The sequence below is a fragment of the Meleagris gallopavo genome, chromosome 2 (genome assembly GCF_000146605.3).
Source record: "Meleagris gallopavo isolate NT-WF06-2002-E0010 breed Aviagen turkey brand Nicholas breeding stock chromosome 2, Turkey_5.1, whole genome shotgun sequence".
NCBI classification, from domain to species: domain Eukaryota; kingdom Metazoa; phylum Chordata; class Aves; order Galliformes; family Phasianidae; genus Meleagris; species Meleagris gallopavo.
The window spans coordinates 58244576-58266976 of NC_015012.2; the positions used below are offsets into that span (position 1 = coordinate 58244576).

At 36.9% G+C, this 22401-nt stretch overlaps 1 protein-coding gene across 1 annotated transcript in view; it reads right to left on the minus strand.

The window, feature by feature from the left end:
• LOC100544279 (venom phosphodiesterase 1) overlaps positions 1–21038 on the minus strand; it is a 32137-nt gene extending 11099 nt beyond the window's left edge. Inside the window, exons 1-15 of the mRNA XM_003204213.4 lie at positions 20822–21038; positions 18397–18475; positions 16322–16444; positions 15100–15225; positions 12360–12420; positions 10118–10215; positions 8821–8900; positions 8142–8261; positions 6748–6857; positions 5466–5531; positions 4708–4780; positions 3250–3358; positions 2974–3102; positions 2580–2611; positions 627–754 (exon numbers count right to left, since the gene is read on the minus strand). Of these exons, the coding sequence (XP_003204261.1) occupies positions 627–754; positions 2580–2611; positions 2974–3102; positions 3250–3358; positions 4708–4780; positions 5466–5531; positions 6748–6857; positions 8142–8261; positions 8821–8900; positions 10118–10215; positions 12360–12420; positions 15100–15225; positions 16322–16444; positions 18397–18475; positions 20822–20938 (1451 nt within the window). The 5' untranslated portion in view covers positions 20939–21038. The remainder of the gene's footprint in view (positions 1–626; positions 755–2579; positions 2612–2973; positions 3103–3249; positions 3359–4707; positions 4781–5465; positions 5532–6747; positions 6858–8141; positions 8262–8820; positions 8901–10117; positions 10216–12359; positions 12421–15099; positions 15226–16321; positions 16445–18396; positions 18476–20821) is intronic.
• Between the last annotated feature and the right edge of the window lie 1363 nt (positions 21039–22401).

The following is a 22401-nucleotide window of genomic DNA, read 5'->3' on the forward strand; positions in this document are numbered from 1 at the left end:
GTTCATCCTGTGCTCAAGACTACATAGATCTCTCTGTCTGGTAATGCAGATTGTGATGAAAAGAAACATATTGTATCCTATACAGCTACTGAATCAATGTTTAAAAAGAAGAAGAAGAAGAAGAAGAAGAAGAAGAAGAAGAAGGAGAAGAAATGCCCATTTTTGAACTGAGACCTTTTCATGTCAAGAACTTTCAGAATAGTGTGATCTATGTAGAAAGAATTCTTCAGTTATATTCTGTGGTATCAAAATTTTAATATAAAAATCATAATGGGAAAACTCAGCTGTTATTAAAAAACTGCAAGGGATTATGCCTTACAAGGGAATGCTATTTCATCATATATTTTCAAGGCTGAAGGAGATAACTGTATTTGTGAGGGGGTTACAGAATTAATAATGTGCCAAAATAGTCTGACTTATGATGACTAACACTTGCTTAAATTTACCCGTTGCTGAGATACATGGAAAAATAAAGAGATAGTCATTCTATATTGATTCAACACACTTGTCATGCCCATGTATCCTGTTTTCAGAGGCACCAGGACATCAGTGAAAAGTTGAATATGAGGGATGTATCAGTGAGGGAAATGAAAAGGAAAAGAACATAATGATAAAAATGTTGGTACCTCACAGCCAGCCACTGTCGATCCACCAAAAGATGAACTTTATCAATACGAATGTTGTTAGCATAATGGAATCGTTTTGGTAAGTTAGGTGTCAGATAAGGCTTAAAATGTTGAGGTGACCTTTTGCACTGTATGACAGAAGAAAATCCAGTAGTGAATTTCATGCAGTATCAAAAATACACCATAATACGCGTAATACACATCATTATTATCACAAACATCCTAGTGACAGGAATATAAGTACAAAACACATTATTCGGAGTGTGCTTCTTCAATAACCTGCAGATCCCATTTCTGGCCCAAGAGGCAACAGAATGAAAAGTGACTTATTCTGGAACTGAAATACATTACTATAATATTTATTTATAATATTTATTGCTATAACGGTTAGCACACCAGTATTGTGGTAAAGGTAAATACTAAGACTGAAAGACAGTTAGTAGTAATGCTCACTCTATATGTCTGTACTAATGCCACTTTGTTATGTAAGTTCACAACCAAGAGGAGAATGTTCCCTAGCAGCTAATGATTTTCTGCCATCTTCTATCACTACACCATTCAATAAATAACAAAGAAAACCAAGTATAGATAACATAGTACAGTCTAGAGTTTTAGCTGGAAGATTGAACAGGTGATGTCTAGTGCTCAACTGTTAGATAAAGACTCACAGGCATGCCATTGTGAGTCTACTGACAGCAAAACAACATGCTGCAACAATTTAACTGTATGTGGTTATCAGGAACCACTCCAGCAGCCAGAAATCATCACAGTGATGTTTCAGAGACATCAATCCAGTTCACTAATCCAGCACTGGGGCAACACTGAACACTGAAAACGTCAAGTGAAGAGCTGCTAGCAAGTTATTTAAGCCAAAGAAATGGATGTATTTTATCCCACAGACAATATACAAGATTACAGCATGTTTGGACTCTGATCTGACATCACCTTTAAGTCCTAGGATTGTATGCTCTGCATAGAAGGACATCAACGTGTGAAATGAAAGTAAATGTCCCTAGTAGTAAGCTAAGAAACATAGTGGGAAATGAAAAATAAGGATTCAGCAATTCTGCTGGCTCAGGAGAAGAGATCATTCTGCAAACAATACTCTAATTAAAGAGAAAAATAGAGGAAAATGACTTCAGTAATATACAATACACAATTCCCTTCTGTGTCCAAAACCTTCCTCCTAACAACTTGAAATAAAAAAATACAGAAGCAGTAAGTACAAACTGACATGGGAAGAGGAAATCTCCTCATACCAGGTTATTTTTAGAAGACAGAGATGCTACACCTCTCCTCATAACTATTACAGGTAGCAGTTTCAACCAGGGAAGAGAATATGCGAAATCTGCTGTTGCCTTTACAGAATGCTCTTTGGTATGAAATGCTCCATATCAGTGGGCTAGACAATGTAACACTGAAAAGGCTCCTTCTCATCATGTTCCTACTTCCATGCGTGCCTTGTATGCTGAGGAACAAAGGGTGTGTTCTAAGGTATTCAGAATCAACAAGAATTTAACCAGGAAAGTTTACTGCTCTTTGGACTTCAGGTGGCTCACAAAAGCTACAGGTAGCATACTTTCAGCATTCAGTTTTTCAGCAGGTTACAGGAAGACCTCTAGTGGTGCTTTATCAGAAATATACCCAGCTGAGATAGCCCAGTATTTTTTCAAGCTGAGTAGTTTTTCCAAAAGCATCAGAACATCTGCCTACTGCTTGGACTAGGACTAGTCACAAAATAGAAAACATTGGCACTGAAGGAAAGAAAAGATAGAGACTTATTTTTATGCTTAACTCACTGTAAATGATAAATGTAAAGAAATACAAGGCAACAAGTTTCTTAAATGAGTCCGAGTTTGTACATCACACTCACCCTATATGTATTAATGTATTAATCTTGAATTAAAAAAAAAAAAGTGACTACTAGGAAAATGTATTAAAATATTTACTTACTGTGAGGTTTTTAACAATTCCTTCTGAGTCAACTGTTATAAAGGAAAGATGGATTGATATACATTAAGATAGTTCCGCATGGTTTAGCCCATTCACTTTTCACATTTTAGAAGAGCAACTTCAGTTATAAACATCAGCTTTCTGAAAAATGAATCTGGACACTTTACAAAGGAAAATTCTTTCAGAAACAGTAAGACCATTAATAGAAATGATTCAACAATTATAAGGAGATTAAGTCACATTAAAAAAACAACATTATTCACTCCATTGGACTACTCAGAATACCTTGTTCCTGTCTGATTTAGACTGCAACTTATGCCAAGGAAAGTCTGCTTTATGTTTATTTATTTCCTGTCATACTGCTTGTGCAATCCCAGGATTGGTCCACACTTACAAGTATAATAGTTCTGCGGAACGACTCTTGCTCGAATGCGAGCTGCAGGCCCAGCATATATGTAGAAATTAATCTCATTGAAGTAATCAGTCATGTATTCTAATTGGCTGCAGTAGGTCATATCCATCCCTAAAGAATACAGAAACAGTTACTTTTCTAGATACAGTAAAGTGAATTACAAAATTAACTTTAAGTAATAAGTACATATATTATACAGCAAAAGAAAACAATGACTCAGTGAAGAGAAATACTGAGAAACAAAATGATATACATTACCATGATCAGCTAAAACAATGAGGTTTACACAGTTGTGTAGGTTTCTCTGTTTAAGCCCCTCCATTAGCATTCCCAGCGTTTGATCTGCTAGCTGTAAAGCTTTGATTACCTGTGAGAGAAACAAGCTTCCTTAGAACCTTTCATTTTTACTGATTAAAAGTTATCACTTAACGCAAACATGAAAGTCTGAAAAAAGCATGTTTTACTGTTAGCTTTCATGTTATTAATATTGCTTCTTTTCTTTCACTCCAGTGCAATTCGCCATCCCTTCTAGAGTACAAGTGTGCCCACTACTCCACCACAGGATTTCCTATACTAAATACATTTTTTTTTAAAATCTATTGATTTTTTTTCTATTACCTTGACTTTAAAGTTTGTTAATTGAAAAAAAAAAAAGTTAACATGTTCAGATCAAATTTTCCATACTCTCAATTTATATAAAATGTCATATTTATAGCATTACACCTAATTTTTTGTAATATGACAATGCCATTGTATTAACAATAAGCAGCATTTTGAAAATATTTACATACACATGTTACTTATTAGACCAGTGTAGCATCTAAGTCCCTTTAAGCTTCCTGCAGAATATCACTGGCAACCACTGAAATGACATGTAAGAAATCCAGCACAACCCACCTTGCAGAACTTTACAGAGAATGGTTCTTCTCTAACTGCCACAGCTGACTTATTGTCTTCTTTGAAGTGCAAACAGTAAGGACAAGACCTGGCTGAGTCTGAACAATTGCATGCTTTTTGTTCCCCTAGCTGCACTCTCGAATTTCTTGCACGCATGGACAATACACACACATATACAATTACGCATGCAGTCATAGATTGTGTGCCTTTTGTGAACAAAGAGAAATTCACTTTCTAAATTTAGAGAGACTAAAACTATCCTACAAAGATGAGTTTTTCCATCCCTGCCCACCACAGCAAGGCCATCTGTGGAAGACTATTTTCAAAGATATTGCACAAAAGGATTCCAGGAGGGAGCTGTTACGGTAAATCCTAGGCTCCTTAAAAATGTAACACCTTCTGTGCATGCAAGTAAAAAGGAAACACTGCAAAACAAGAAACACTAAGTAGATGTAGAAAGTAAACAGAAGACAGTTCTGAGAATTTGATAGGCTACATGCTTCCAAATATCACTTGCTGATAAAATTAAAGTTCAGTTTAAATACACGCAGCTTGAAACTTAATATTATTTCTAACAGTATGTTCAGCAATGATTTTCTGCCAATCTCTTATGATTTCAGTAGTGTGTATGAGCCAAAGTAGCTGTAATCCAAACAGCGTGCTCAATCACAAACAAAAATAAAATGGAATGAAAACTCACATAAAAATCATGGTAATTTTTGATCTAGAATCCTTTCCAAGTTGATAAATTGGATAAGTTCTTAGTACACATACATCTTTAGTGATATTTAGTCTGGTAAAAACAAAAAAGCTACTTACACCACCACTAACTGGTCCAAATGAGTGTCCAGAAGAATCTGGTTCTTCGATATACAAAGTGTAGAAATCAGGCCTTGAGTTACAAATAAATAAAAAAGGAATACTATGAAAACTTGGAGACATAATTACAAAAGAATACTTTCATTTTAAAAAGAAATGAAAGGAAATATGTACAGAATTATAAATAAATACAATTTACTTATAAGGTTCCTGCTCAAGCCTTGACAACAGCAACAAAAATATACAGCAAATAGTCATCTACATTACTGTGAGTTTTGTAGTTAACCAACATGAATTATTTGAAATTACATTTTCAGAAACTGTATCCAGAAAACACTCCTTAGAACTTCAAAATCTTAGAATAGAAAAATCAAGCTGTTCCTTGAGATATAAATGGGAACTACCTCCAAAATTACCTCAATCTGCTTAAGTGATGAGGCTCTAGAGTGTACCTCCTAACTGCATACATATGAGGAATCTGGTAACAAATGATGATATAAAAGATTTTCACTTCAGTTTACTTATCACGTGGTAATTTATCACTCCAAATATAAAAAGCAGTGATTCTTCATCTGACGTTATTTCATTTAACTTGTGCAACAGGCTGTACTTATAGAAAAGGCTTAAGTTCAGCAAATTCTCACTTGAGATGATGAGGAAGATTCCACGTTTCACAAATACCAACAGAAAGCTCAGCTGCCAAGTATTAAAATCTTTCTAAGCTGTATTCTCACAAACCATTGGAATACTGCTGTTACCTCTCAGATTTGGTTTTATCAAGCCATTTTAGTATTCCTGAAATTCTCTCTTCATACGTAACTGAACTGAAAAAAAAAAAAAGATAGTATATCAACAAGTCCTTTCTGATTTGTCCTTCTAATTCCAAATAACACAGATACAGAACACAGCCTGTATGGTAAAGACAATGATTTGGATTGCAAGAATGACGTATTGCATTTACTGATAAAACAGATAGACCCTGATACTGAAAACAAAAATATGGATGGGATTATTTATATGTTTAAAATTAAATACATGCAAAAAAGGAATTTTCAAGTTCAGAAAAACCTGAAATACAAGTCAGAATATTTTTTCATTCTTTCCACCACGTCTAGACCTTGGACTTTCATATTTTAAAAGCAAGCAATGTCCCCACAAAAATCTTCATGAGGTCATGCCCTGTCTCCTGTGAAGGAGTTTACTCATTTAATATCTCTACTTTTCCACAAAGTCATGCCAAGCTTCATGTTAATAAACTATAGTACTCAGCTGTTTTCTGAGTACTGATCCTAGATATCACAGCCAAACATTTGTTATCTGTTCATACTTATAATTACATGCTTACTTTAAATTTACATAGTAATTGTGAAGAATCATCATTTACTAAAATAACTATAAAAATTTTGAAATCATTTGCTGCTATCAATGTCTTCCATGAGAAAAAAAATTGCTATGAAGGTTATTACTGTATTTTCATGCATGTAACCTGAGAATTAGCAGCAGTGTGCACCTTATCACACTTTCAAGCAAAATCAGAGGGAATTTGTCTACAGCCCATCTTCCTTCAGTGGCTTCCCTATACAGAGGTCTTACTTCAACAAGTTTCTGCCTTCTATAAGCTCACGCCATTGCTTCTGAGTTACTTAGGGTTTAGGTTTGTGGAAAGCTTATTCTGAAGTAGGAGAACTTGTGAAGGGTTAGATATTATGTGGAAATTTTTTGTGTTAAAATGTGGCAGTCTTTATAATAACACAGAAGTGGCTACATCATTGGAGGCTTCCTAGTGGGAAATTAGTGGTTTGCAGTTGGCTGGAACATATCGTGAGAGGATAACATACATACAATAATCTTTGCCTTTCTTATTGTGAATAGCCTAAAATTTAACTGTTAATGGTAGTTCCACGGTAAAATCATAAGTATGTAACAGGGAACTTGTCACTCAGACTGATGTTTAAAAAATCTTGTACTTTATTTCCTTCAGCTGTTATGGATTTTTGTAGTAATTTAAGGCAATTTACCATAATCCTTATAAAAACTTACCCATTGTATAAATAGAAAAAGTTGGGGTATGTTCCATTAATTGGAACATCAGAGCCTGGCCAGAAGAAGGTGCCTGCTTTCAGACCTTGGTACATTGCTGTCAGCCATATCTACAGATAAAGATAAAAACAAACAATTTTATGGCATTTACACCACTGGAGGACCTCAGATGACCAGAGTCAAAATACTGAAATGGCTTAGGAATATGGGCTACAGGCATACATTTCCCTTTCTCCTTTCATACATCATGCTACTGCCCAACAAACACATCTGATTTGAAGTTTGTTTCTTATGTACATAGTCTGAAAAAAAAAAATTGTAGCACAGGAGTCAACATGTTGCCATTTCTTGGGAATTCTCAGTGTAGAAAAGATGTCATATAGATATTTTCATAGGTGACAACAGGCAGTGACCTTCTATCCAATGACACATTCAGTGGAGTGGACAAGTGAATCCACCGGAATGGATCATGATCATGGAAGATATGATTTCTAGTTATGTGATTTTATTGTAAAAAGGTGTATTTCTATTCATGTCACAGAGCCCAGCTACAGTTCTGTTAGGAGGCTGACTGAATCCTTCAGGAAACAGTAGCAGTAAAACCTGGCCACTATAATATACTAGAAACATCATTACACAGATACTATATATAAGTATATATTAGACTACAAGTGGATATATATATTTAACTCTCTTTTTCTGTCCCTATATATATACATATATATGTATGTATATTAAACAGATATGTTACACAGATACTACATGTGTTTATATTTTTTCTATCTTTGTGCTGCTTGATATTTCTTGTAAATGAATAGCATTATAATCACAGGTGCTTCTTTGATGAAATGGGCTGAAATTTACACATAAATACTCATTTTGATGGAAATGAAGTTCTTGGTTATTCTATCCCTTTCTTTTACATGCCTGGACATTGAAAGCATTTTTGTTATGTTGTTTTTGTTGCTGTTGCTGATTGCTTGTTTTATAAAATGATGTATTCTGGAAGTCGATTTGTAGATTTCATTCTTTAGTTAGTTGTCAAAAAATAACCAACCAAACTCTACACAATAAAACCCTATCAAATTTACTGAGGTTTTCAATATTTGGCAACAAAGAAGTCCAAGTCTGCAGATATTCTGTTCTAAAACCATCCATTATGAAAAGGATAAGTGGTGGTTTAAGTTTCAGTGTTAACATTTTAGGAGTTCTTCTATCTTTACAAAAAGTGAACTGTTTCATAGTCAGCCTACAATATGAAGGCTACATGACATTTACTGTGTACTGCAAATATATCACACAACTTTGCATTTTGTTCTCTTTTTGTTTTATTTAACAACATGGCATATGAGCCACTAGACATAGAGAAATAACATAAATAGAAGCAAACTTACTGGCTGACCCTTCCACCATGAAGGCTGAAATTTTTCTGTGCTTGAAAGTGAGAAATGCTGGTTTAAATCTACATCATACATGTTGTTATCAATAATACCATGAGATTCTGGATACAATCCCTGCAAAATGAAAAGAAACAAGTAAAAACCTATGAACCTGAAAATAAAATACAACTTAAATTACGTTGCAGTGTGGTCTGATGATTACTTTATGGCTGTTTTATCACAGAAACAGAACATACTTTATAACTCCCATAGAATATCACATTCCTACTAGAGAATTCAGTGTGCCTTTCAAGTTCCCTTTTAGTTTCCCTGTTGTCTTCACAGCCCAGTTAAAAGCTGATCTGCTGTAGATTAAGTCACATGGCTACGTATCAGCTGCCAAACCTATCCCAGCACAGACACTCATCAAATGTCAGTGCCCTCATCCATACTCATCTGTATCCACTTAGAATGGCAAGGGCCAGGAATAACTGGTTCACAGACCAGAATATGGTAACATACAGACATAACCACATAGCCAATATTTATTTCCCTATACACAGTATCTGTCTCTCACTTCTATATCTTGACTTCCCATGCCATTAGTCATTAGATGAGTTAATTCCCCGGCACCACAGGATTCTTTCTGTGTTGTCTAGATAAAAACAAGTAAAAATAACAAACTCTCACTTACTGTGACAATAGTATAGTGGTTTGGAAATGTTTTTGTGGGGTAAGCAGCTCTCATGTATTTTGAATGTGTGCCACATGTTTCTGCAACAGATAACAATTAATATAGATTTCCTTATATATATATATATTTTTTTTTCTCCAATTGAAAACTAACAGTTTTAAAGACAGGAAAAAATTACAATAGTTAATTGCTGGGTTGCTATGCTATCAGAGGGAAAATTTGATTTCAAAATATGACACATACATTCTCATGTTTCCTTGTAAGGTAGGTCTACACTGTGATCACTTTCATGGTGTATATATTCTGTAACAATTTGCTTAATTAGCTCCCCTGAAAATGCAAGCTTAGGTTGATAGAGAGGGAATATTTTATGTTAAAAATCAGTTTTACAGTCTTCCTTTCACAAAGAAAGGAATTTCTCTTTACTACTCCCTGTAGATTTCTAAGAATGTTAAGCATGAGTGGGCATAAGTAAATACCGACTACTGACTACAACTACTCCTGAATTAGAACTGTTCTTGTTTGAAAGGATTTCTTGGATACATATACCTCACATGGTTTTCATGCCCTTTGTCACACTGACATTTCCTTTGAGTATGTTTCAAAAGACTGGAGTTGAACACTGATTTCCCCATGCATAATTTCTTCACTGATTAGGATTTTTTCCACTGTCAGAATGACAGCAAAAAATAAAGTATTTGCACAATTAATCATTAGCAGATTGCTTCAAGTTCAAGCTTCTGCATAACTCTCCTTATCTACAAACAAGATTGTTTACTAATTGCTAAAATGTAATACACTGTAACAACGGCATGAACTTTTCAAATAAGCACAGTAGAAAAAGAATAGAATATGTTCAAAATAGAGACGAATGCTGTCAATCCAGATAGTAACCTTAAAAAGAGCATCTTTGAGGGACACTTCCCAAAAACCCAATGCAGTTCCTTATCAGTAGGAAGTTTTAATAGAGTACAGAGAATGAATGAAATCCAGCTCTGGAACTATTTTTCAGCTTTAAAGTGCATTTGAATATATGTTTCAAACTACTTGTTTAATAAAAAGCTGTAGGCCAATATTAATTGCCTTGTTAAAAAAAAAAAAAAGTCATGTTTTCTGTGCACTCAGATACAAGAATTAGTGTAGAATATGAAATACTGTAAGTATACAACTGATGATAGAGACCTGATTGGGATCTTATTGTTGAGAAACAGTTGTGAACAACATAGCAGCAAAAGGAACTAGAAAGGCTATGTGCAGACTTCTAAAGAAAAGATACAAAGCACTCCAGGTAACTTACTGAGTTTTTCAATATTTGGCAGCAAAGAACTCCAAGTTTGCAGATATTCTGCTCTAAAACCATCCATTGAGAAAAGGATAAGTGGTGGCAGATCAAATCTACAAGAAAATATCACTTTTTGATCAGTAAGAAGTTTGGAGAATTGATGACTTGTTAAAGTCATTAACAAATTCTGTTTTTTATAAGCAGAATCTAGAACACCCATGTACTTCCCAGAGTTAATATCACGGTGAGAGATAAACAAACAGTGTAAATACACAATTCTCCTGAAAAGAAAACAGTAGAGGGATAAAATACAAGCTACTCAGTAAGTATAGAACCTAAGAAAATAAGTTGTTTGGTTCTTTTTCATCTTTTAATTACACACATAAATCTACAGACTAGGATCCAGATTCAAGCCCAGAGTATAGAACAACCAAAGCACCTCTGAACATACTAATGAGTTGGATACAGTCTCTTGTCTCTTTATGCATCTCAGGATAGCTGCACAAAGGACTGTGAAAACACAGCAATCACCCAGTAGGCAGCAAGGCTCAGGTGGCCTGAGGGGAACGTAATCTCCTTGAGATGCCAGATTTGAGGTAATCTCTTGCCTTACAGCATTTGCTTTGTGAAAACATTATCGAGTAGTTCAAGTTCTTCGTGGTTTAAATCTTTCAAGCTTCCCAGCTCTCATTGAACACTTTCTCACTCTATGTGCAATGACAAATTGTACTAAGCTAAAAGAATGCAGCTACCATGACTTTATTAAGACATTATGTAAAGAATAAGGATTAAAAAGCCTCAGATCTTAGCTCAAATGACAGGTAGATAAAAAATGCAGAAATAGAAAATTATCTCCCAAACAGTCTTTCAATTCTTGCTGTAAAAATTCTAATTAGAAAGTGCTACCTGTGAAAAAACCTAAGTTATTAGAAATACTATCTTCTAACCAGTCTGAAAGGACTCAAAAATACATTAGCAGATATAAAATGATAGTGTTATAGCATTTTTCTTCATAATTCAAAGAGAAAATATTCTGTAGGATCAAGTAGTCTAGTTTTGCGATTCAGTCTATTAAACATCATTATATGTTGCAAGGTCACATTAGCAACATATAAAGACTACAATTAAATGAGAAATGTAGTTTGAAATAGATTTCACTATACAAAATATCTCAAAAAAGCCCAACTAATTGTAATTCATAGGAAAGGTTTGCTGTATAAACCTGGAAAACACTGAGAGACAATATCTATTAATTAAGTGCAGTGACTCTGCATGAATTTTTTTGAGTAATACCTTAAGTTATAACAAAAAAACCAAAAAAGGTTGTATTTTCACAATATCACAAGAAACAAACTGTCCCACTTATTTTCTCATTCACAGTGCTCTTTTCAAAACAGTAAAGCATATTGGCATCAACAGTTTGTATAAAAAACACTTTGTATAAAGCAGCTTCTTGAGTGGAGCCCGAACCAAAATGGAGCTCCATACAGCAGTGTTGTTTACAGCACGTAAGTCTTCCTCCACATAAAGTTTCCAAGCTCTTGCCTATGAAACTCTGTGAACTCGAGAAGTTATCTGTTAACCTAAGAAGTGCATTTTTGTACTGCTCTGGGAGGCGCATGCAAGAACACTTGAACTTTAGAAAGAAGATACACTTCTAAAGGTATTATTGCTGTAATATAGTGTGCCAGTAAAATAGATAACAATGATAACATCAAAGATACTGTAACTGAACCAGAAAATAATTCGTTTCATTTTAAGAACAACTTTTAAACTATGTTTCTGGCTAGTCTATACCTAAGATGTCCATCTGTAATAAATATCTATATAAAATAACTACAGGTGGGCATCAAATTTTCTGTGTTCCAGATTTTGCAGACATAATGCTACATTCATTGCTTCCTTTTTATCTACACTATCAGAGATACTATGTCAGCAACCTTAAATGGACCATGAACAATTTGTGCTACATGAATCCTGAATTAACTCTAATAGGTTTTCCTATTATAATCTGGATTCAAACTCTGTACTCTGCTCTAACTTGTAAATGATAAATGAATCTGCAACAAAATGACAAAGGTTTTAGAAAGAACATTGCTAGTCACAGTCCACTTCTACAGAACATCCCTATAGGAAGGATCTTATTCTCAGTAAACTTTCTGTTTTTCTAACCTCTTAAAAACCTCCTTCAGCTGACTGGAGTATTTCTGAGCATTGTGTTTTTATTTGTTAAAAAGATTAAAAAAAATAATCCTACCCAGCTGGACACTGAGGAGTTTCAAGTGAAATACATGGTTCTTCTACCCAAGGTATTTCACCTAAGAGGACAAAAGAAAGTATTGAGTTAGCATTAAAAATAATAATAATACAAACAAATAGAACAAAAAGTTTCCTGGATGATCCTTTTAGAGAACTTCCTGGAACTTCTTCTGTTTCAATACAGAATTAATGTAAACTAGGGCTAAAATACCTTTAGAAATCATTTAATGCAACATATTAGGCCTTGAAACACTGAGTACACAAACAAGATGGAGGAGAAATGACTATGAAAACTTAACCTCTAAGTTTTACCTATCTTAAAATGGAGAATACTTAACTTGCATTCAGGATACACACGGGAATATTGCTTTCTTTTTTTGCAGATTCCACTTACACATTTAGTGATTGACTACCGGGGCTTTCATTAGCTTTTTCCCCCCACTTTTGTTTAAAGAACACAAGTTCTTCAGTCTTCCCACAAGGACACTGGCTTCTGCCTTTCAAGTCATTGTTCTGTTTTCCCTTGAATATTCTCCACTGCTTCACATTTACACTCATTCATAATAACAATCTGCCCACCTCTTTGGAAGAAATAAGAAATGTTCATAAGAGCAGAAACAAGAAACATATGGGGAAAAAAAAGAAAAATATATATACGTATATAAAAGAAGCAGTGGCTGTTAAAGTTTTTAGCTTAACACAGAGAGTTTCTCTCCCAGTAAGCAGCCAAAGGAGGGAATGTACAGTGATTTTAATCAGGTCAGCACTTGCCACTCAAACAAATTAGCATTTATTTGAACTCTTGACTATTTTTAGTTTCTCTCTGCATTTAGGTGACAGATATACATAGGTCACTCAGCTTCAAAAAACTATTTTTCAGCAGTCACCACCATTATCTATGCATTTTTGCCGGTGATAAACAAGACCCTGCATGCCGGGTTCATAAAGATCTACAGAAGCAGAAGTGACCCACTGTTTCACAACCACTACGACAGTGTCATTGCCAGGAAAATGTTGCCTACTCAATCCATCTTTCAGCAACCCAAACAAATGAAATCAGAGTGCACCAAATCCAGACAATACAGTGGGTGTAGTAGGACAGTCCATCTACGACTGCCAATGTGCTCCATCGTCTCCAAAATGACATTGCCATGTTAAAAGAGAAAGGTGGTCTTCTTCTCTGGCCTGACTCTGGAAGTTTGAGCCTTCAGCTTAGTCAGCATTATGGTGTAATGGTAAGAACTGAAGGTTTGTCTGGGTTCCAGGAGATCCAGAAGGATTAAGCTCTTTCCTATCCCAAAAGACATCACTATACTCAGAGAGAACTGCATCTTGTATCTTTTCTTTGATGAGGAATTCATGTCACCACTCCATGGACCACCGTTCTGACTCTGTCGTGTAGTGGTGACACTATGTCTCAACACTTGGTAATGATGCAACTCAAGAAACTGTTACCAACTGCCTCATATTGGTTCAATTGGTCCTGACAAACTTGCATATGGTATTCTTTCAGCTCCTGTGCAAGCATTTGTGTGAGTCTGGCACAAACTCTGTGATACTCTAATGTTGCCACCATCATTTCCAATGCACTGAAGCTGATATTCAGCTATGTACACAGTTCCCTGGTAATTCACCAATTCACACAGATGAGCTAATTGAGACATTCTTCATTTCATGATGTGACAGCCGTGCATGGCCATTTGGATTGTGGCTTGTTTTTCACATCACTGTTGCCACTGCAGAAACGTGCCACTCACAACTTCACTGTACTCAAATTACTGCTTGGTCTCTGCAAACATTCAGAAATTAATAAGCAGCTGAACAGGATGGGGAGAGAAGTGTTAGAGCTTGCACAAAAGGGTAACTGATCTAGGTGTTCCTGCTCTGGCAAAGGGATTGGACGAGATGACCTTTCAAGGTCCTTTCCAATCCCTGATATTCTGTGATTCTGTGAAGTATCGATGAATGCCAATGGGTGCCATTTTTTCCACATGGAGGAATTCAGTAACACATCTTTGTTTCATACTCACTTCCATGTCAGACTGCCCCTCTGCTGCCATCTGTCACGGCAACAAAATGTAATGGAACACTGGTGGGAAGGTTCAACCTCTACTGCCATACCACCAACATCCACCTCTGATGTCATAGGCCAACATACTAAAATAGGATGTCATAGAAGCTCTCACAATATTGCAGAAGCTGCCTGCAGTCTCTGCCATCTAAACATATGCAGGAATTCTGACAACAGGTATGTGTTTTAAGTCAGCAGTATACTCTGCAGATATCATTCCTATAATCCAAATTTACCAATGTTTTAGACAGGGTCTGTATGACACAACCACATATGTTCAAAGATATTCAGTTAAGAAATCCCATCTGAAAATTAATTTTCAATGAAATGAATGGGAAATTTTAATTAAATATCTTCAGATTCCATGGAGTTTGAAGTAAAAAACATGTATTCAACTATTTTTGAAAATAAAATCCAAACAACCACAACAACCAACAACCACCAAATTTGGTTTGTTCCTGCAACATTCTTATGAATGACACACATCTCACATTTCTCTCCAGAAATCCTCTTCTCCCTCTTCAGATATATCATTTTTTTTTTCATTTCAAAACATCTTCATTTTCCAAAATGCAACTATAAGGCTCTAACCTTGAGAAACAAATATATCTATCTTTATATTTTCAGTGTTTGCCCAACTATTTATTTCACATGATCTTTGATTTACCTTTGCAAACAGTATTGTAGTTTACACAGCAGTCATTTTCCTGCAGACAGTCATCAGAACAAGAACAATAACTTCCAGGTAATCTTGTCTCACCACAACGGAAATTAGTGCAACTCCAGGATCGAGCTGAAAAGTGGAAAAAAGAGATATTACATCACAAGTTGATGTAAACTTGTGTTAAACTCATATTAACATCTCCTACCTGAGTAACTTGAAAGCTTTATCTGAGATGAAAACACAACACTTCTTTTAACACATTAATACCATTTTTGTTGTCACTGAATGGTAATAGCAAATCATAGAATAAACCATTTTAGAAATGCGTTCTCAAAGCCATCTTGTTCAATGCCTTCCACGCTTTTCCTGGAAGATCTCAAAATAAATAAATAAATAAACCCATGGAAGAGAAAAAGAAGGCAGTAGATCTTTTTTTCCCCTTCTCTTGTGCACAATCTGCAGCAGAGGGCAAAAAAGTTCTAAGGAGGGAAGAAACAGGCAGAAAGTGATAAATATGAAGAAAATCCCAAGATGCTGCCAAGAGAGTATACAGAGTAACTGGAAAAGAATCTGGATTTAATGCAGAAACAGATAAATTTCCCAGAGGAATACTGTAATCCTGATTCTGCTAATTACTCCTGAGTGATCCTCTGGCCTTATGAGAATACATTTCATGGGGAACACGCATTAATTTTCAAAAGGACAAGAGGTGGCACAAAAGCATCATTTCAGTCGACTAGTCAAAGAAAACCTGTGTTTCCACTCATCCATGGCTTAATCTGGACCAGGAAACATTCACTGCAAATACTCTGGTTATCCAAGGGAGCTGGCTGTGCTGTACTGCCTTGCTCTCTGCTACACTGCTTTATGCTCTAATGTGATATGTGAAACCCATACAAAATTACTTGAACAAATATTTTTGCCTATAAGGCATGCATCTTCATAGCAAAGAAATGAGATAATTTGAAAAAGATCCAGAAAGATTTCTTGTCACGTAGGCTAAGGACCTCTAACAATCTAACAATCAGAGAATGCAGCATTCTCTGAACACCACTAACTTCCTCCCTCCCCCGATCATCATGTGGCAAGCAAGCCTCAAAGCTTTTTATCAGATGGCTTCCCATATTCCTGTGCAAATAAGAGAATTGGTCTTTCTTCAGTTAGTACTATACAACAAAAGAAAACAGTATAGAAACCAATGAGCATTGCCTCTAAGTGAACATACTTGGCTCCACGCAGGCATCTTCATAGTCCCAGCAGCAGTCCTGACGCTCCTTGCAGCCGCTATCACACTGGCAGCCTGCCACCTCTTTCCGATAGGGCTCGTTGCATTTGTGCCTGCAGCTGACTGCAACAAGAAGACAGGGACTCTTAGTGCCCAGGCTGCAAGACAGCCCTGTCCCAGTTGGATCAGCTAAAGAGATCGTAGATGCAAACTGAAAAGGTGCTGAATGATTTCCCAAAACAATGTCCTGAGTCAGTTTCCACTGCAGTCGCTGGTGCACAGATTGGACCAAGCAACGTGAGAGCTGCAGAAGGTCTTTGAGATGCAAAAGGTCCTGGTTTTTGTTTCAAGTGTGCTCACCTAGGGTTTCTGGCACAGCTGTTTCTGCATCCTACTCGGCCACATGTATCTCCCCAGCTTGTTGCTGAGTCCAGGACACAGAGAAACCCAGAGGGCTGGGCAAGGCTATAAGTTTTAGTACACTCAGGAGCCTGACCATCTCCCTTCCACTTAACTGGGACAAAGTGCCTAAAAATCCTGCAGGCTTGATTGTTTTGACTGAAAGAAAGAAAAAGGTCCAAAGGAAGGGCCTCACACAGGAAACTGAAATGTGCAATTAGTTCCTCACCACAGCTCTGACACCTCCACGCAGGGAGCAAGAGCTCTGACACTTCCAAGGACAACTTCGAATCTCAAAATATCACCTGAAGCTCCTCTTGAGTCATTAAGAGCCTTGCATCTGTGATCTCTGTACTGGAGAATAATGCCTGAAACAATCTAAGCATCTACATTTCCAGTTTTGTCATCCATCCATAGAATTACATAGAAATACATATAAGTGCTTAGACCTGCTAGTAGAATTCTGTAATAGTTGCCAAAAGGTTTGTGCTTGTGCAAGGTGTGCTGCCTATAAAAAATAAGGCTTTAATATCCACTGTGTATGAATCATGTGGAACTAAGAATTTTCTTTTTTCAAGCTAGTCAGCTTTTTTCACATGTAGAAAGCTCTGAAGTCGCACTTTGCTCTTTACGTTCATACATCAACAAAAACTGTCCATGCAACCAAGCTGTGCAAGTAATTAAAATAATGAACGAACACATGTAATGATCATAAATGGATATTTCAAGATATTTCTTAAGTAGATCTGGTTATAAAAGTAGAAAATAAAGTTAGGCAGGCCCTATTTAGAATTGCTCTGTAATGTCTGCAGAGATATCAAAGTTTTCATTTTGCACCATCTTCCCCTTTCCATTCACTTACTACGACTGTGACCAAGTTCCTTAGGTAAATGTCAGTGAAGATTCACATGGAGGTATCTATGTAAAAAATAATTACAGTTCCATCTTGTTCAGCTAGAGATTGAAAGATCTTCAAAAGAGTTAGAAGCTGATGAGTAAGTAGATATAAAAGTTTGATACACGTTGATTAGAAATGAAAAAGACACTGTGCATCCTTGAACTCCTCCAGTATGAGACTGGTATTGTCTTGACTCTGAAGGAAGTGTTTCAATTCACTAGGTGATGTTTGTTTGTCCTAATGTTGCTTGACTCCTTAATATACTATTCTGCATTTTTTTTTAATTAAGTAATATCATTTCATCAAATCAAAACATCCCTTTTTACCATAGCTTTCCATAAATATAAGTGTTCAAAGAAAATTCATGACAAATTTTAGCCACCTCAACTATGCCAAATGCACTCTAAGTATGTTGACAGTGGTTCCACCATCTCTTCTACAAAACACATCGCTTAAATAACTGTAAAGTGTTACACATGACAAGATACATCCTATTTCAATTTTCATAGAAACTTTATTAAGATAAAATTTCCAAAGTTGTTGTGAAGCAAGTTTAACACTTGTAGAGTGAGAAGTGAGACATGCAGTGGTTTAGGATAGGTTTTTTCAAGCATAGATTATGTGTACAGGATTTATACAATCCAACTCAAAAAATACAAGAACTTTAGGTGGCAACTTTTCACTGAATATTTATATTACATTACAAAAGAGCCTTCACTGAAAGCCTTTACCAGATCTAGCTTCAGTGGTAATTACACTAAAAGTATCATAAACATACCTTGCTCCTGGGCTCCACGGTTTAATCCCAGTCCCAGACCTAGTCCCAGAGATACAACCACCAAAGCACTTAGCAGAACCTGCCACACAGACACACAAAAATTCATAGTTCATAATAAGCTTTTATGTTTACTAGCAATTATAATAGGAGAGGTGCAGAAACAATAATCTTGTGAACTGCTTGCAAGGCAACGCCTAAATACTGTACCTCTAACCTATGGTTGGTCCCATCTTGTGACTGGGAAAGTCTTTGCAGGGGAAAAAATAGCAGGAAGTAGCAAATACATTTATATATTTTTCAAATTCTTGATCTATGCAAAGAGAAAGAAGTCCCTATCTTTCACAAACCAATATTCCTTTTTTATTCCTTCTGTATTTCCCTGAAATGCTTACAAGGATTTCTTATAAGGCTCAGCTATTCTGAAGATGTAAATGCCAAATTCTCACCACAAGACATTTTCTCTTAATGGATAAGACACTGTAACAGTGATGTGAGAGGAAACAAGAAATATACAAGTAGTCCGAGAAAACTCCCTAAAAGAAAGTCATATAACATTTGGGAGACTGGGAAAGCACTGTGGAAGCCTGTAGCAGCTTAACAGATGCTCCAGATACACTGGCTGGGACAGCAAAAAAGGACAACCCTCTCAGACTGTATCACAGTGCATCCACTTTTCAGTAAGGTAATGATGGGAAAGAAAATGCTTGTCAGAGAAAAGCACCATCAAGCAATCCACTCTGTTTCCGGCTTTTGTCTCAGTTTACTTCTGTTTCCTGCCTCTTCCAGCATCCACCAGGCATTAGCAAATGGTTGAACTGAGACTATGGAAATTACAAAGAGCTGATAAAAACTGCATGAGTGAGCAGGATATAAGCAAGCATAGATATGCCATGTTGTTACTGTTTACCCATCTCTGCTCACAGAAGAACCCTGGGCTCTATGTTACTGCTCATTCTGTCCCAACATCTCACCAAGTGGCAGTGGTGGGGAGCGATGCCCAGGCCTCTGCTGAGGGGTGGGTATACATTTTGGGCATAAAGCAGGTCCAGTGGAACACATGCTAAGTACACACTATTCCTTCCCATGAACCGGGGAGATCACCCTTACTTGCTCCCTATTGCTCACTCCCTGGTCTTTGGAGAGGACGAATATCCCAACAGTAGGAATGGAAATGGAATTGGTGAGAGAACTGGATAAAAGAGACAGGTGGGAAAAGTGGTGTTGCTCAAAGCATCAGAAAAGGCAGGGTGAAAACTCTTGAAGAGACTCTTACCTGGACCTAGGTGTGAAGGCCACAGTTATGTGCCACATCCAGCTAGGCGGGATTGAGAACCACACCTGGGCCAGAACACTTGCTACTTCTGGAAAGAGAGCACATTGCCCTCAGGGGACTGTCCTGGGTTTTGTTGTCTGAATGCGGAACAGCCCCTGTGTTTAAGGATGCTTCTCAGTTTATCCTTCCAAGTAACTCTTGAAAGCACCATTTATTTTGCACCTTATTTAGGCAAACTTCTGACATTCTCTCCTGGTTAAATTATTTTTATTGAAGATTTAAACAGAAAAATTAAATTAAAGAGAAAACAGAAAAAGTCTGTTTTCACTTCTTTTCCTCAGCTCCCTATATTTCTCTCATATGCTGTGCAATACTTGAACAATGAAGCATTAGATAGGAAGTCTTATTATGTGAATCTGTTCTGATGATCTGATGATGAAAAGTATCACAACTTGTCTCTCTTTTTCATATGTATATACATTCAAGATTTGTTTCACTTGTGGTCAAAAACAGAAGCCAAAAATGTGTATCAGCTCCAACAAAAGGTCTCAAAAATGTATAAAAAGCCCTACACAGTATTTTTTATAAAGCAGCTGTGTGACTCTCAATGCCTTGGGGAAGAGGAAAAGAACTGGCACAATACTTAAGATGTGAGGTTGACAACACCAGATGAAACAGTTCATTCATCTTTTCCTATGCTTCAGAAGAGTTTTTCATCACTGCCTTTCCTACATACTTTTTTATAGATGACGAGTCTGAACACACAACAAATGAAGCAAAAAGTAACTGGGGCTGCTTTGCCCACAGACGCACCCATTTTAAACAAACATATAAAATAATGATTGAAACACCACCTGCTGTGCAAATTGTCAGTTTGTCATAGTAAAGCAAAAAGTGTACTTTGTTGCCAGGAAAAAAAGTTTTGACAGAGCTGAAGCCTCTTGATAAGTACCACAAGAACTTCAGAAATCTGCCAGAGAAGTTCATGCCTTCATGCTGCAAAACTTCACCACTTATCACGCTGCCCTGAATTATTAAATTAATATAAGGAAACCAGTAAAACTGCTGTGAATTTGAAAATTGCTAAAGCAATTCTTACAGTTCTGAAAGGAAAAAAAGGAGTCGCCGCCCTGAAGAGCAGTGCCTACTTACACCACAGATGATCTTGTATTTCTGGAGTGTTTTTTTCTTCACATAATCCATTGGTTGTAAAATCACCTCATCCAAATGTCCACTTTGATGCATGTCAATTTCGCTGTTTGGATCCATTCTGCTGACGCCTGCTCCCAGCTGCACACACACTGTTCTCTCACTCCACAGCTGGCTTGGCTGCAACTGAGAGGCTGCTCGTGCTTCAAGTGTGTATGTACTTTGTTCACAGGATTTTATCGAAGTCCTAACTTTTGCTCTGGTGATAGGCTTGCAGGAAGCCAAAGTAAGCAGGAAAGCTACCAAGCAAGGTCAAAGGTTGAAAAGAAGCATTTGAGTACAGAGAATATCAGCCACATTTCAAGATAAAGATGGCATTAAATAAACTGTAGATTAAAAATAATATGTTGCTAAGCAATATCTTGCGAATATGACTACTTGAGTATTTGGTTAAAAGCCCATCACAGAGTACTTGCTGCTTCCAAAGAAAGCAATACTTAAGCAGATGGTTTTATAGCTCCTGCTGTGGTCATAACTATGCTTTGAGCTTCCTTCCCTTATTGGACAGGGCTTTGGGCAACCTGATCTAATGGGTGGCAACCTGCCCATGGCAGGGGTTTTGAACTGAATGGTCCCTTTGGATCAGGATATAAGATTTAACATTGCATTGTACTTCTCTCCTTTCCCTTGCCCCAGCACGGATGTATCCAAGGGCTGCAGTCCCCTTAGGGGTGTACTTGCTGCAGCATGGAAGTACACACAAGCCGCACACCCTCTGACTTGAGGCACTGTAGCTCTAGCCTATCCAGTACAGCAGCACAGGAAGAACAGCACTGCCCTGACAATATGCCAGCCCAGGGGCAAAGCATTTGCTGCTATCAAAACGTTCCCAGGCACAGCAAAGTAAGTTATAAGGCATAGAGCAAACAGCAACCACTAACAAGCACTGGACTCTAATATACTGCAAAGTAAGCAAGATCCCTGGCAAGAACAGAAGCCTGCCAATTAATAGCTAGATCGCAGAAACACAGAATGACTGAGATTGGAAGGTACCCCTTGGGATTATCTACTCCAATCCCCCTGCCACAATCACTGTCCTCTAGATCATATTGCCCAGGATCATGTACAGGTGTGTTTCAAATACCTCCAGAGAAGCAGACCCCACAGCCTCTCTTGGCAGCATATTCAGGGCTTTGTTACTCTCACAGTGAAGTCTTTTCTTATGTGCAGATGGAACTTCCTAAATTTCAGGTTGAGCCCCTTGCCTCTTGGCCCCATTCTATTGATACTCTTCCTTCTGATATTTGTACAGATTAATAAGATCCCCTCTCAGCCTTCTTTTTTCCAGGCTAAAGAGGCCTAGCTCTCTCAGTCTTCCCTCATGAGAGAGATGTTCCAGCTCCTTAATCATCTCTGTAACCCCATGTTGGACTCACTCTAGGAGCTCCATGTTGTTTTCAACAGCTGTAACAGCTACAAATTTGGTCTAGAACATCCCAATCAAATTTGTTCTTATTTTGAATGTCTCTAGTCCCACCCTGGGTGCCAAAAAGTACTCTTGTGGGTTAACCCCAGTAGACAGC